At 39.2% G+C, this 15,655-nt stretch overlaps 1 protein-coding gene across 2 annotated transcripts; it reads left to right on the forward strand.

The window, feature by feature from the left end:
* Positions 1-691: 691 nt before the first annotated feature.
* Positions 692-6,156, forward strand: YEATS4 (YEATS domain containing 4). Of its 2 annotated transcripts, XM_059816822.1 has the most exons (7): positions 692-769; positions 938-1,057; positions 1,569-1,635; positions 1,737-1,831; positions 3,298-3,390; positions 3,468-3,555; positions 5,605-6,156. In XM_059816822.1, exons 1-7 carry the CDS (start codon positions 719-721, stop codon positions 5,772-5,774), a joined length of 684 nt encoding a protein of 227 aa, XP_059672805.1. In that variant the 5' UTR covers positions 692-718; the 3' UTR covers positions 5,775-6,156. The 2 variants fall into 2 exon arrangements, with proteins under 2 accessions (XP_059672805.1, XP_059672807.1); XM_059816824.1 differs by lacking the exons at positions 1,569-1,635; positions 1,737-1,831.
* Positions 6,157-15,655: the final 9,499 nt, after the last annotated feature.

A 15,655-nucleotide genomic window follows, 5' to 3' on the forward strand; every position in this document is an offset into this window, starting at 1 on the left:
CCACCCTCCGGTGGTCGTCCGTAGTCTTCCTCACACTGTCCGCTAGTTGAACTTCGGGCTTCCTTTGTCCATATGTGGTCATGGAATTGGCTCATCCATCCTTTGGCCCCGGAATGTTACAAGAGGGTCAGTTTAAACTGGTTCTTCGGCGCTTATCTTGACACAAACGTCCTGAGCCCCTGTTGTCGGTGGGAGGCTTAACGAGAGCTACCTCGAGGCCTCGCTGATCTCGCCAGGCAAGAAGTTACATGTTTCGGCACAACCCGTTATCAACTCCGCTCGTGAAATAACCAAAACTACCCAAGCGAGGCTTTTATGCCTCACAGTAGGGTCCCAGCCAGGGGCCGTCGGGGATTTAACCCTTCAGTCTAATGGTCTTTTCCGCACCTATTTCAGTTCGCAGCACGTAAGGGCAGTAGCTCACCGAGGCCCGGTGAGGCAGCAGGCTACGGCTGCAGCACCCCCCGCCGCCTGCCAACCGCGGCACTCACCGGCCGCCTCACACCCCGCCGCGCCGGCCAGCCCCGCCCCGCCGCCGTGACGCCAGCGCGCCGCCGGAAGCCGCGGGGGATGGCGGTCGCGGGGCGGCGGCGGCGGCAGCGGGGGCCACCCTCTGGGCTGCGCCGGGGCCGGGCCTGGCCTGGCGGGGCCTGGCGGCCGCGGCGCAGGAGCTGAGCGCGGGCGGCGCGGCTGCGGGCGGCGCCCCCTCCGGGGCAATATGTTCAAGAGAATGGCTGAGTTCGGGCCTGACTCCGGGGGCAGGGTGAAGGTGCGGCCCCGGCGGCGGGAGGAGCGCTGGCCGCGGCGGAGGACGAGAGTTGCTCCGCGGCGCCTCTGCAGGCGCCAGCTTAATTCGGGCTACAAATAGCAACTCGGCAAACGCCGTTCAAAACGCCTCGGGTTTGGGTTTGTTTCGTTACGATTTTTTCTTTCTTAGGGCGTTACCATTGTGAAGCCGATCGTGTATGGAAACGTCGCACGGTATTTTGGGAAGAAGAGAGAAGAAGATGGCCACACTCACCAATGGACGGTTTACGTCAAGCCTTACAGAAACGAGGCAAGGCGTTAACGTGCCGGTGGTCTCCGGCCTTGTAACGGGTCACGGAAGGGGAGTCGGGCTGGTGTCGCGCGTGGGACTGCACGGCCAGGGGAGGGGAGCGCGGGTGAGCGGGTGCGGCTCCTTCGCCCCCGCTGCTGCGAGCCGAGCAGCGCGCTGTAACAGTGCGGGGGGTTTGAAAAGCCGGGATGTGAGGAAAGGGCAGAAGGGTGCTTGGGCATAAGCGGGGGAAATGTGTAGGCTGGTGGTTTCCAAAAAGGAAAAAGGGAGGGAAGACACTTTTTTTTCTTACGTTTTTGGAGTGATCTTTCCAGCCCAAGCGAAAACTAGAGAGCATTCATGGGGACAAAACACTGGCAGACCTGTGTGGCACTGCTAATTCTTGGATTTACTGTCTTGCTTTCCTCCTCTGTTTAAAGTCAGAAGAAACACCAGGCATGTGGGATGGACGAATAAACAGTAGTTTGGTGTGCTGTGTAAATAATCAGAAGTAATGACGTTTCTGTTTTAGGATATGTCTGCCTATGTGAAAAAAATTCAGTTCAAGTTGCATGAAAGCTACGGTAATCCTTTAAGAGGTGGGTTTTGCATTTGGGCATTTGTTCCTAGAGCTGGGATTTTGATTAGTTCCACTGAGCCTTTATCATCCGTATTAACACTTCTGTGTTTCCTGCTGCAGTTGTTACCAAACCACCATATGAAATCACTGAAACGGGCTGGGGTGAATTTGAAATAATCATTAAGATATTTTTCATTGATCCGAATGAAAGACCTGTAAGTACATTGAACTTTTAACAACACTTAATTAGTTATGGTGGCCTGAAGCTGTGCTGTAGGGTATTGCTGGTCAAAATAAGTCCCATCAGCCATGGAAGCAATAAAGCCTGTTCTTGCAGGAAATGTATTTCATGGTTGGCCATGTTTTCTTGTTTCTGTGCTTTACTACTTGCATTTGTGATGGCTTTTCCTGTGCTTGGCTTCTCTGACATTTACTAATATGTGACCGCATGTTGCACCTTACTGGGGTTGAGCACATACTGAGGATTTCTCTTCCATGTAGCTTCCTAGTTCTAGGATATTTGAGTATTTTAATTTTTTTCTTTTTTTTTTTTTGTTTATCAGATTTGGTCAAAATCAGTCAAAAAGCAGCAAAGGTATTATGCTAGCATTAGTCTCTTTCCTAAGAAAACCAGGTTAAGACACTTCTGTAGTTGAATAAAGCATCGGAATGAACTTCTTTCTTCCCATCCTGTGTTTTAGACATATCTTGCAGGTTTGTTTATCCAGGTTTAGGTAGGAAACTTGATTACTGTGTTTTAGGGGAAGGAGATGTTTATTTCTGGAAGGACTGAGTTCCTTCTGTTGCATGAACTACAGAGATCCTTTTGCTTTAGCCATTTTTTGCCAAATGAGGGGAAAACTGAATTTTATGTTTTTCTTGAATATGTGAGAATTGATACTAGACTAGAAAGGGCTTCTTGCGCTGAGGTGCACCCTGACCTGTCATATTAATTCCATTCACAGCTTGACCAAGCTGTCCTAAGGTTGGTTGGGTGTTTTGTCTTTGTGGCTGTTCTTGGAAGGCTGTTGCAGTGCCTGTCGTGTTCTTGCTTTCCAGGAAGTACCAACCAGCGTAAGGTATCGCTCTCTTCCATGACCGTTCATGGGCTTGTTTGTGGAAGGGAAGAGCTGTGGGCTGCGTGCCTCCTTCCCAGGTTATGGTCCAAGCTGTCAGTGTTTCCTCACGGCTAGACAGAGGGCTTCGTTCCTCTCCAGCTCCTGCCATTTGCACTGCAGTAATGGAAGAGTAACTCCGTAGAAAGAAATTTCAGTGAAAAGCTTTCACAGGCCCCCCTGGTGTTTTTCTTTCACAAGAAGGGATGATAAGGTCACAGAAAGCCCTTTCTAAGTGATTAATTGGCAAAGTCAGCTTGAACTAAATCATCCATTTGGAAATGTTTGCTAGAAGGTGGTCTTAGCAGTTTTTATACACCCATCCTAAACCACTTGCCAAGACATTTTTAAAGTATCAAGAAGCCTTTGGATAGTTGGCATGTTTTAACAATGAATATTAAATTTAAGTAATTCTGTTGAATTTAAGTGATGTTTATTTTTGCATGCCTAAAAGATGTTTTAAATACCATACAATTGTTTAGTAAGAACAAATACTACTTGTTGATATCTAAATGATTTGTATTTCCCTACAATTGTCAAGCTAATAAAATTCTCTCTTCGTATAGGTAACCTTGTATCACTTGCTAAAGCTTTTTCAGTCTGATACCAATGCCATCCTGGGAAAGAAAACTGTAGTTTCGGAATTCTATGATGAAATGGTATGAAAATTTTTAAGGTAATCCTCACTTTATTTTGAAGAGTGTTAGTGATACCATGTATTTTTCTTCTTTATTAGATATTTCAAGATCCTACTGCAATGATGCAGCAGCTGTTAACAACGTCTCGTCAGCTAACATTAGGTGCTTATAAGCATGAAACAGAATGTAAGTTGAAAATTAAAATACTTTAATTTTAGAAATAAACAATAGTTGGTTTTGCTTTTAGTGTTTTTTTCTGGGCTGTAACAGTACAATAGATTTGGATGCTGCTAAAAAGTGGTATTTTTGCATTAAATTAGCTTCAACTTTGGCAAAGATATTAATACTTACTTGAAAACTTTTAAGATTTTCTGAACTGTATGCCTGCTGAAAAAAAAGGAATTATGAGTTACTCAGTGTGAAGAGTGATAGCGTGATCTATGCCCAGTTTAACATCTTTGAAATGAGTTAAGACAGACAATAAATTAAGGCCGCTGTATTTGTAGTACAGTTCTGTTCAGCTCATCAGGATGTTAACTGCAAGCAAAGATCACGCTTTAAGCACTGAAATACGGAACAGTTAGTACCGTTTTAGTCAAAGCAGCAATCCTTTTCAGGATAAAGAGTAGTGTCTGAAAGCTCTTCCTGTCTTTTTCCCTTCTTTCTAATTCTTTAACTGTAGGTCGTTTCACAACACACTTCTTCAGTATAGCTTAATGTTCTTTGCATCCTTATCTAATTGTCTTTAAATATAAACCAGAATATTAAGGGAATTAAAGAAATTAAATGAAAATACATTGATTCGTAAAATATGATGCATTTAGTGATTGTTTCTGTTCTGATCTTCTGAATTTCATCTCTTACGTTCTACTCTCAGAAAGCAAATGTAGTATTTATTGAGTCCATATCCTACCTTGTTAGTTATGAACTCTAATGCCATCATAGTCTGGCGCACCTGGCCTTTGGCTTATCTGCATGTTCCCCGACAATAAATGTCACGTATTTTTAGACAGAGAATACCAAGAGCTAAGAGTGGTTATGAGTTTGAAGCTCTACAAAGTTAGGGTTCTGATTTGCCTTATGTCTCTTCGGGTGTGTGGACATGTGGGTTACTTGTATTTTCTACCTCAGTTTAGCCAGTCTTGAGGTGGATTTTCGTTATATTGCATGTTATGGTTTACATGTAGAAAATGTTTAATAATTTGAATAATAAAAAAGTCTTGTCCAAATTTTAAATTTCTGCATGTTTCTCCTGAGCATAGATAAAAATTTTCAGTGGGTTTTTTATATATTTCCTTAAAATGTGCTACTGAAGCAAATAAAAATTAAGATTTCTTTTTTTTTTGCTACTGCCCACAATTATTTAATGTATGGGATATGAAGGGAGATCCATGGCCTCCATAGATTTGTTGGCTTTACTAGCTTTGTCCAAAAACTTGTGCATGAAAAAATAAAAAAAGTAATTAGGACATCTCAGTAAACCAGATTAAGATGTCCTAATGTCAGGTATTTGTAAAGCAAAGGCAGCACCACTGAATCTTGTAGATACATAGAATTAAACTCCCGTGAGACGGAGAGTAGAAGGTGGTTACAGTACATGGAAAAAGAACCACAGAACAGTTGAGGTGCTGCAAAGGCATCTCTGGAGGTCATCTTGCCCCACCCCCTGCTCAAGCAAGGGCCACCTACAGCAGGTTGGTCAGGAGCATGTCCAGACAGCTTCTGAATGTCTCTGTGGATAGAGACTCCACAACCTCCCTGGGCAACCTGTGCCAGTGCTCGGTCACTCGGTCTCCCAGTGAGAAAGTGTTTCCTCATGTTCAGAGGGAACCCCCTGTGTTTCAGCTTGTGCCCATGGCCTCACATGCTGTCACTGGGCACCACATATGAACTATTCATAATTCTCTGTAATCTCCCATTTATTTGTTGTCACCATGTCAGGGGTTTTTTTCCCCACTTAATCTTCAAAAAAACTCTGGAAAATTATTTAGTGAATTATATAACTCCATCCACAAAACTGATGGGCTGAATGAAGCCACAAAACAAGCTTTTTTTTTTTCTTTAATTCCAGGTTTTTATTTCAATACCATTTTGACTACAATCATTGAATCTCTAAGGCTAACAGTAATAGATTTTTTTCAGGATACCCCATCCAAACTACTGTTGCAATTAAAAAAAATAATTACAACTTTTCATGGTACTTACAAGATTTGTTTTTCTTTATCACCACCACAGTTGCAGATCTTGAAGTGAAAACCAGGGAAAAGCTGGAAGCTGCCAAAAAGAAAACTAGTTTTGAAATTGCTGAGCTTAAGGAAAGACTAAAAGCAAGTCGTGAAACCATCAACTGTTTAAAGAATGAAATCAGAAAACTTGAAGAAGATGATCAGTCTAAAGATATGTGATGAGTATTGACTTCATAAAGAGCCTATACTGAAAACAGAAGGACTTCAATCACGGAATTGTATGTGTTCTCTTGAATTCTGTAACTGAGACTATGTGAATTTCACTTGTAAATGATTGAAGAAAAAAGAAAGAATGTATCCTTGTTTTATAGTTAAAATTTGTGGGTACTTAATGTTTTATTTCAAGTAGAAGGGGTGTTGGAGACGAGACTACTTTTTTTTTTAACTGCATTTGGTGTATAAAACCTTTGTATTAAGTCTTGTATTAGTTCAATGTGATTTTTACAAAATGCCCGTGTTTACTTTTTTTACTTGTTTTTTCTACCGATTGTTTAGAAATGCATCTTTAAAGCTGAAAATAAAATATGTGGGTTTTATTTTAATATTTTTTGTCTCTGTCCAGTTGTGGGCTTCAAGAACAATTGTAAACAGCACACCCTGATTTAAGGCAGAGGTTGAAATACAATGGTATGCAAGTTGTTTAAGTCTGGTTACAGTGATTTCTGCATGTCTGTCTGTTACCAGCACAGTGAAACTTTCTGAAAACAGGACTTTTACCTGTAAATATAGAAGTTATTTAGAGTTTCTAGCCCCACATCTACTTTAACACATATAAATGCATCAATTATACAAGTTATGCTCAGAAGCAGGAAATTATTCCAGTCTTGTTCTGTAGAAGTTTTTTTAATATTTGTACTGTACTGTATTTATTCTTAAGTAACTAGCAAGTGTTCCCCTTGAAAAATCAGTACATGATCTTTTGCCTGTAACATCTCCTTTTTTTTCTTTTTTTGTTCTTCTTTTTTTTTATTTTCTTTTGCTGAGGTAAGAGTTCCTGATAGAGATGGTGCTACCTCAGGTTTTGAAAAGGCTTGGGCATCTTTTGTACTGCTTCAAGATACCGTGTTGCAGTAAACTCTGCTATAGAGGATCAAACGTCCCACATCCCCTCTCCCATAGAAAACAATATTATCAATGCTTTGAGAACAAAGCGCTAATTTCTTCATATTTGAAACAATTGATGCTTGGCTTTTACCATGGCTTGGTAAAGATTTAGAATTGAAACAGTTTCAACACTCAATATGTAGACTTAAGTTTTTAATTAAGAAAAATAACTGTTAAAACTTGGCATATTTAGTTTATGGTATTATCTATGTATGGGTTGAGGAACAGCTTGTAGCAGTGGTTTCCACACAGATCCTTCCTAGCACTGCAGACTATCCACATTTTTCTGGCTACCTAGCTGGTTTGGTTTATTGATTCAGTAGCCAATTCCCTTTTAAGCAGTAGCTGAAGAAGAATGTGATGGGCAGTTTCAGTACAGTAGAATGTACCATTTTCAGAACTGCACTGAAAATAAGATTTGGGTGGGCCACAGTATATTACACATTTTAAGGTTGAAAGAACACTTTTTCAGTGAAAAATTAAAAAAAAACCATACCATTTTCTTTTATGCTACCTTATTATTCAAAGTGTGTATTTGGCTGCTTCCTTGTCTTTGACGATCATCAGTAACAGATTTTAAAGGAAAAATACAATAGGGTTAGCATGAAGTGAGACCTTCCATGTGTATTCTTTTAGCTTCTTGCAGTTTTATTCCATTTCCTGAGGAGGTTTTTAAGGTCCATTTGTGCATGCTGAAAAAAAAATGGGAATGGAAAGCACAGTTGTGGTGATACTAGGTTGTATGCAACATTAGTATATTCATGTTTTAAAATAATACTAATGTAGAGCAACTCGGAATATTAAATAGGTTCTGCAAGAGCTATGACTAACAAGAATAGAGCTCCTGCAACTGCCTTGAACAGACCAAAAAAGAAAGGAGTGGTACATACAATAACCAGCCGAATATTCAACTTTACAGAAACAATGATCCTGACTCCACTGTTAGCAGCCATCAACATGCTAGACCAGTGATGCAATTTTTGTTCGTGGTTAGCGGGTTTTTTCCCCCCAGTTTTTCTTTCAACTTTTTGTATTTTTTTTCTTCTACTTTGTGCTCTCTGTAAAGATCATACAAGAGTCGTTAGGTTCCCCCGTTAATACTAAGGCAAGAAAATAGTCCTAACATCTTTCTGTGCTGAGCAGTTACTGTTGATAGAAAACAGGAAGAGTATCTTCTGCTTTACAAAGTTCTCTATGTTATGTTATGTGTTTTCATTAGAAAATACTTTCTTCAGATACTGAAAAAGCAATTGAGTCCAGTATTAGGCAGTAATTAAATTCTGGAAAAAGTTCATGAAAATTAAACGGTTTAGGATTTTGACTTGCTAATAAATGTGAAAAAACCCCACCTCCCTGCATTTGACAAGTAAACCTATAGGTACCTTCTCTATGTGCAGCTGCATGGTTCTCAATTAATAGACAGGTTATGTTTGGACCTATGTGTTCTGCTGTTAAAAGCTGTTGATGCAAGCACCTGAGATAGCATGTGTACACAGTAAATGTACAATATAGTGTTGAACTAGAGTTTATCATTTTCGAAGTTACTAGAACTGAAATAGAGCAGGGCATCTAGGGACACAGTTGCATTTGACCTCCATTGCCTGAAGAAAAAGAAAAACCCAAACATGACACTCTGTTTTATTTTTGGTAGCCCTACAAAGATGTGATTCCAGACAAATAGTTACAGTTTGTGCTTGCCAGGGGTGCTAACTTAAATGCCAGCTATTTATATTGCTGAGACTGACTTCAGACTGTGGTTTCATCCTGAGTTATAATTGTGAAACACAGATGTATTTAAATTTGCTTTGCAAAGCAGGGGAAAAAAAATCCCTCATTGTGCTATACGTATAGTTTGATATCACTGAATTGCACAATAATTTGTTCACTTGCCTACACTGAACCATTAGGCTCCACTTGAAGTAACCTTTTGGTCAGTAAAGATAAAACATGGTTTATCTCAATTTATATGCTTACGGTTACCAATATTTCCAATGAGCAATGTTTACTTCAGGCATCAAACATGCAAAACTGGTAGCTACTGTCATTGCTTCTTCCACTATAAAGACTTGGGGTTTCAAGTATTTTAGCTAAGACACATTAATAGTCATCACAGTAATTTCAAACACTGACTGCTTACTCACTTACTACACAGTATTATTTATTGCTAGTCCTTTTTTTATCTAGCTCCATCTCATGTGACTTCACAGAATCACAGAATCATTAAGGTTGGAAAAGACCTGTAAGATCATCAAGTCCAACCATTAACAAAAAAACCCCAAACAAACAAACAAAAAAAACCACCCCCCCCACACAGCACCATGCCCATCAAGCCACGTCCCACAATGCCACATCCACACGCTCCTTGAATACCTCCAGGGAGGGTGACTCTACCACCTCCCTGGGCAGCCTATTCCAGTGTGTTACCACTGTCTCAGTAAAGAACTTTTTCCTAATATCCAGTCTGAACCTCCCCTGGCACAACTTGAGGCCATTTCCTCTTGTCCTGCCACTCATCACTTGGGAGAAGAGACCAACACCCACCTCTCTGCAACCCCCTTTCAGGTAACTGTAGAGAGCGATGAGGTCTCCCCTCAGCCTCCTCTTCTCCAGGCTGAACAACCCCAGTTCAACTTCTTTTCTTTGCCTTTGGATTTGGCACACGGTAGTTTGCAGTTAGTTAAGACTGTGAAGCTGTATAAGGCTGTGCTTGGGAGGTTTCTCATCAGAAGTGCCATTAGCTGACAGGAGATGTGTAAATACACTTAATTCAAAGATTTACTTGAGAATTTTTGTGGTTAATAGAGATGGGACTGGAAGGAACATTAAGTCACCCTGTTCCTTTTCTTTCTAGATAGATGCTGGTAATAATACCAACCTAAAGACACTTTTGCTGCTTATGCATTTAATGCATATTAAATAAATCAGTGTTTGTTTGCTTCTTAATGGGAATACAGATCTAAGAGCATTTCAGGTTGTTTTCAGATATAAGGTTGTTTTCCGAACACCAGGTGGCAGGTATGTCCAAAATATTCTCCAGTCTCAACAGCATTTTAATTACTGGGATTTTGGCAGATCTGCAATATCTTTGGTTGATCTTACTTGCTTTGAGACTTGATCATCTTATTAGACAACTTGTATTTGTTTCTGTAGAGATGACCAAATTATCTCTTGCATGTTATGAAACTGTTCAGAAGCCTTGTGAGCAAATCGAATGTGCTGTGCCAGGAAGCAAAAAAAAGTGTGAATGTTTGTCCGCAATTTTTGTTCATTTGGCAAGGGAAGCAGCTTTCAAAATACAAATCTCCGGGGTTGTTTTTAGGGGTTTTTTTGCTTTTTCAGGCTAAGATTGTCTGACAATATGAATGAACAAAACATAACTTAGGTACTTTACTGGACTGCATACTTTGCTTGCACTCAATTGCAGGTGCAAAATGGCAGGATTTTCCACAAGTAATTACTTTTTAAATCTTAATAGAGTTAATAAGCTTCTTTGACTACTTACTGCTTCATGTGTACTATGAATGAACCTTTGGCTTCCAAGTATTTTGAAACTTTTGATTTTCCTGAATACTGTAAGGAAGAAGCTTAACTTAAGTAAGGGGAAGAAGAGAGAATTAGAATGGTAAAAAAGAATGGCAACAATGAGAAATTATTGTTATATATGCATCATGATATAATTAGTTGGGATTTATTTTAACATTCATTTGTGATACATTTATACTATTTGTTTCAAAATGTTTTGCACTGGAACATGAAATCTTGTAAGTTTCTAGTGAAACAGTCTTGCCTATGCAAATAGCTAATACACATCTAAAATTAAAATTTACATTTCAATTTTCATAGCAAAAACCTCTTGAATGCCTAGTGATTAGGCCATAAAAAGAACTCATTAGCATTGGAATATGCAGTATTTGTCCTACTCCCTCCCTGATAATTACTATACTTTCCAAGGTGTTAATATGTTAAACAAGTGGCTGGCACTTCTTATTCCCACAGTTGTGGAGTATTCTGTACTTTAGGACAGAAACGAATTTAATCTGATCTACTGGCTTCTGCTTTACGAATGCTTTCACCTGAAGTGATCAGTAGCGTTTTTTCTTCAATGTCTAATTCTACAACGTCTGGCAAATCTCACATTTTTTCACACTCTACAATTCAGCTTTATTTCAAATAGCATATTTCATTTAACCTCTGATCTAGAATGTTATTAAAATGCATGGTTTTTAATTAAACATACTTGTAAGTTTCTCAGTGAAACATTCCGGTATCTTTATTCATAGGATCAAGAAACAACACCTCTGATTAAGGAAGGTCTTCTTCACCTGCTAATTGATCAGACAAAACTGCACCTCAGTTTAATGATTCCAAACAAAAGATTCCAAAACATTTCACAGTTAAATCATAGTTTCTAAGTGTGCATCTTTAAGCACTAGCATGCTGAGTCAATACAGTTAGAGAGTTGGCAAAACCAACGAGGTTTATGGGTTTATGCCTCTTATGCACGTAGCAAGGGTGGCAGCTTTTGGAATTAAAATTTGGAGAATGAATAGTGCTGCAGCACTCTGCTGTTCCATGTCCTGAGTCTGTTGAATGTAGCAGGGCCAGCATGTGGGCTCCTTCTTCCTGTCTATGTTTATTAAAGCAAGAATTAATCCAGGTAATTTTTGTTTTAATCACAGTCCTGATTAGAGTGGTAACTGTCCCACCTAAAGCTCCATTCAAGCCCTAAATGACCTGAACTCTGAGTAAGTAATATGGAGAATCTTGAAAAGTTAGGTTTGGGGGCTTGCAGTTAACTTTTGGTGTTATTTCCTGGTTTCTGTATGGAAGTCTATGTAGTAGTTAAAGCGTTTACTCCATAAACTAAATATTCCTGAGGAAGACTGAATCTGCATCTCACAGTTTTAGAAGTTCTTAACCGTGAGGTCATAAGAGTACTTTCCATCGCTGCTATTCAGTGACCTGTAGACAGTCAGCTCTGCAAGACTTCTCTAAGACTGGACAGGGAACAGGCGAAGGAATACCATAACCTCACTTGGTGATTAGAGCACTGGAGAAAACAAATTGAGTGGGTTTTTTTGAGCTGAATAAAGCCACCATCTCAGAAAAGGGTTAGGTCTTTAGTAAATGAACATGTCTAAATTAGATGGTATTTATTTCCCATTACCTTCAGAAGTCACACACCTTTTTAGTGATTGTAGAAGAAATGTGTATATATATTGAACAAATTGGAACTGATTTTTTTCCTTCTTGCTACAGGTTAGGCACATTTGCATGGTGAGGCAAGACACAGAATAGGCACTTAAACTAGACAGACTGGACTCCACCACCCTCCAATGTAGTGCTTGGAAATGATCAAAGCATCTGCTGCTTTGCAAAGCTTTGTGGTTGCTCTGAATCTTCCTTTTTTAGTCCTTATCAGCAACAGCCAGGAACTGCAGTGTTAGATGAACACAGGCATTGCCCCAGATCACTGACAGAACATCGTGGGCGATGTCAGAGTGCAGAACTGATTTGGTACACTGTCAACTGTCAGGCCTGCAAGTCAGCATGTGGCTGCTACTCTTGGGTAGTACTTTGTACTATTTGCGCATCTCATCACTGATCAGTCTGCTAGTCCTTTTTCTTGCTAGATTCATTCTACAGTATCTAACAGTCGTGAGTCTGCAATTTCAAATAGCTAATGCAGTCTAGCTGAATTTAGACTAAACTGTGTTTTGAGTTTTGCTTACTTTTTATTAATGAACAAGCAATGAGTCGTAGTCCTTGTGCATTTGCTGAGGATAGAGAAGATAGACTTCTAAGGCTGTGAATTCTTTCTAGTAGTTGTTTGTTTTTTTTTTTTCTCAAGGATAAAAGGCAGAAACAGTCATTACTATAAAGATTATTATTTGTATGAGTTTCAGTGTTACTTTCTTGGAACAGAATGACACAGTATTTGTATTTTAACACGGAAAAGCAGTAAAACTTTTCATGGTTTTATTGTCTGAAAAGTGAAATTTAATTAAAGTTTGTTCATAGTCTAATCTGACCCCATATGGTACCAAATGTTTGCAAATGCCCTGCCTCTTCATTTGGAGCTGAAAATCCTTAGTACTTCACTAAATAAACCTCATCTTTAATCCTTGTGAAGTCAGTGGGTTTCAATCAGACCTCTGGTGAATGAAGGTAATAAATCAGTAAATGAAGAAGCCACATTTTCATAGTAGAAGGGCCACTTGAGAAAAGGGCCACTTCAGTAACGTTTTATCTTTCGTGATAGTTAGACTTCACAGCATTCCTTTACAAGTATTAAGCTAAGGCTTTTGGAAGTCTCGTAGATAATCTATGCATGAATTTAAACAAACCATTTTTTCAGTTTGTCACCTAGCCATCGCTACTGTATGCCCTCTTGTTGACCTTGCAGTAAAACTGTTTTCTTGTAGCGTATTTTGTACATTTGCCCAAAGATTTGTCCTCTCTAAGTTCCATCTCTCTCCTCAGTTCTATGCTACAGCTCCTTCACTACTCAGCAAGAAGTACTAAAGAGAAATTATTTGTAAGACAAAAAGCAAAGTATAACTTGGTTTTGCTGCTGCTGTTACTTCTAGAGCTTTATCTGACACTGATACTGTAGAGTGCTAGCTTCAGAGCCTTACCTAAATCTAGAGACAGTTTGTGTGACAACTCTGTGTACATTTTGTAATCATCTAACAGCTGTCCACACATAAGCATGTTGCACTTGGTTAGCGGCCATTATACCTGTGCCACCTCTCCGTGGCCTTGTGTAAAAATACCCCAAAACAAAACCCTGTGGCTGAACCTCTATTGTAGTGTCCCTGATACAAACAATAAAATTTGCTGATCTACAGTATTTTAATAATAGCAACATTTCGTAAACTGCATCTATTGCTAAATCATCGATGCACTGTGTCAGGCACACACTTGTTATCATTATAGCTTTGGTTGGAATTTCTGCCTAAAAAAACCCCACCACCAAATAAATCAACGCAGTTACTTGGGTGCCTTCTGATCTCTTTACCGCTCCGTAGTCACATCTATTTTTTGAGGACTGACTGCGGTTTACTCCACTTGGACTGGAATTGCATCCAAACTATCTTCAGTAAAGACACTTTGTAATTGTGAAACAGAACTGGATTTGAAGTAACATTCTCATGATCAAAGATTCTAAGAAGCTTTTGTAGTAATTGGAGAATAACAACTCTATAAAATGTGTTTGCTTCTCATATTTAAATTAAGCATAAAGATAAAATGCATGAAAGGCTTATTAAATGAACATACAGATACTACATCTGATAAGATCAAAGCAATTGAGTGGGATTTTAATTTAGGCATTTGACTGACTTTGTCTAAAAAAAAACGTTTTTGAAGTAATGCTGGCCTTGTTCCAAAATATCTGAGAGGTTCACTCAGTTGTGGATTGCTCTACTGGGCTATTCCCTCCACTGCTGATACATTATTATTTATATCGTATCCTGAGAATACTGTACGTGCAAAATGTGCAGGCAGAGTTCCAGGCCTAAAGGCCTTCAATCTAAATGGGCAATATAGGATGGGTGGTATAATAAATTGCAGTTCTTTACTTGAACTGTAAGCAATGTCTTTCAGCTCTAAAATTATACCCTTCATCCACTTTGAACTGAAGGAGCATTCAGTACACTTCTCATCCTGTGGCAACACAACTCAGTCTGACTACAGTGGATAAGTGAAGCAACTGCTGTCTATGGGTTTCACCATCTTTAACAAAATAGGCTTATTTTAAAAAATTAGTATTCCTGGAAGTCACTTGCATAAAAATTGTTCTTATGGTTTTAAAAAAGGAGAGATGGAAATAAGACTTCTCTGAAAACCTCCCATTTGTATCAAAAAAGCTTTGATTTGAACTAAGTAACCTTAGGAAGAAAACTTAAGGACAAAAACTCTAAGCATCTTGCTTCATTACTTTGACAAAATAAGCCTGTATCTGCCAATTGTGAATGCAGAACACAAAACACAAATACTTCAGGCTGCTTCATAGAGGTGTGCACTGACAAGTGCGTCTTAAAATAAGACCAGGATATGCAGCCTGTCCTGAGCTCTAACACAAAGAGCAACTATCTGAACATCTCAGAAAAGGCCAAGGGTATGACAGAGAGAGAAGGAAAAAAAAACATCAAAGATATCTATGGTCCACAGTTACCAGTTTGGATCTTCTGTCACAATGAAGCTCTCTTCTGTGAGGGAGCTGAAGCTTTCTTAGTGGAATGCACTTCCCCAAGAATCGACGGCTCATAAACTCCAACTTTTCTCACTTCATCTTGAAGACCTATTTCTTTGGGTTTCTTTAATATAAACAGAAGCCATTTTTTTAAATGCTTCATTGAAGCAAAAACTGTTCTGTCATCTTTCCTCCTGCTAAGAGGCAGTATGGAATAACAAACACAATTGGGACAAATACCTCTTTATAGTAGAGTTAGCTAGCCCCATCTGAATCAAACTGCTTTGGGAAAAATTCCATGAGCAGGACTTCCTTGGTCTCCATCCTTCAGGCTCTTCCCTATACTTGTTTCTGTGTGAGAGAATAATGTTGGTATATATTTTGATTCTGTCCCTGATTTGGCTTAAAATACATGCTATTATACATAATTGAAGGGAAATCTAATTATTTCTGCTTAAAATAATAATTGCTTAAAATACCATTAAATTAACAAGTTTGCTTTTATTTCCCTTGTTTCAAGCAATTATGTAGTTTGCTTCTACCAGCTCTATGTGTGAATTTAGGCAGTCCTACAAGTGAGAAATAATATGCTGGCTGCAAAATGAGGCACTGTAAAAGCAGCTTTATATTTCATTACCAATAATTCTGCTTTGCCATACTTCATCTTTTCTTCTTCTATGCCTCTTCCGAGGGCATATGCCCAAAAGTTATCTCATAGATTTTTATGTTGGCTGTCTCA

The sequence above is a fragment of the Gavia stellata genome, chromosome 4 (genome assembly GCF_030936135.1).
Source record: "Gavia stellata isolate bGavSte3 chromosome 4, bGavSte3.hap2, whole genome shotgun sequence".
NCBI classification, from domain to species: Eukaryota; Metazoa; Chordata; class Aves; order Gaviiformes; family Gaviidae; genus Gavia; species Gavia stellata.

What these genes read in the sequence shown, in the direction of transcription:
- YEATS4 (XM_059816822.1), top strand. Translation starts at nt 719, where the DNA reads ATGTTCAAGAGAATGGCTGAGTTCGGGCCTGACTCCGGGGGCAGGGTG. An exon ending in TCAAGCCTTACAGAAACGAG is followed by an intron (nt 1,058 to 1,568) that starts GCAAGGCGTTAA and finishes TTTCTGTTTTAG; the next exon opens with GATATGTCTGCCTATGTGAA. An exon ending in CGGAATTCTATGATGAAATG is followed by an intron (nt 3,391 to 3,467) that starts GTATGAAAATTT and finishes CTTCTTTATTAG; the next exon opens with ATATTTCAAGATCCTACTGC.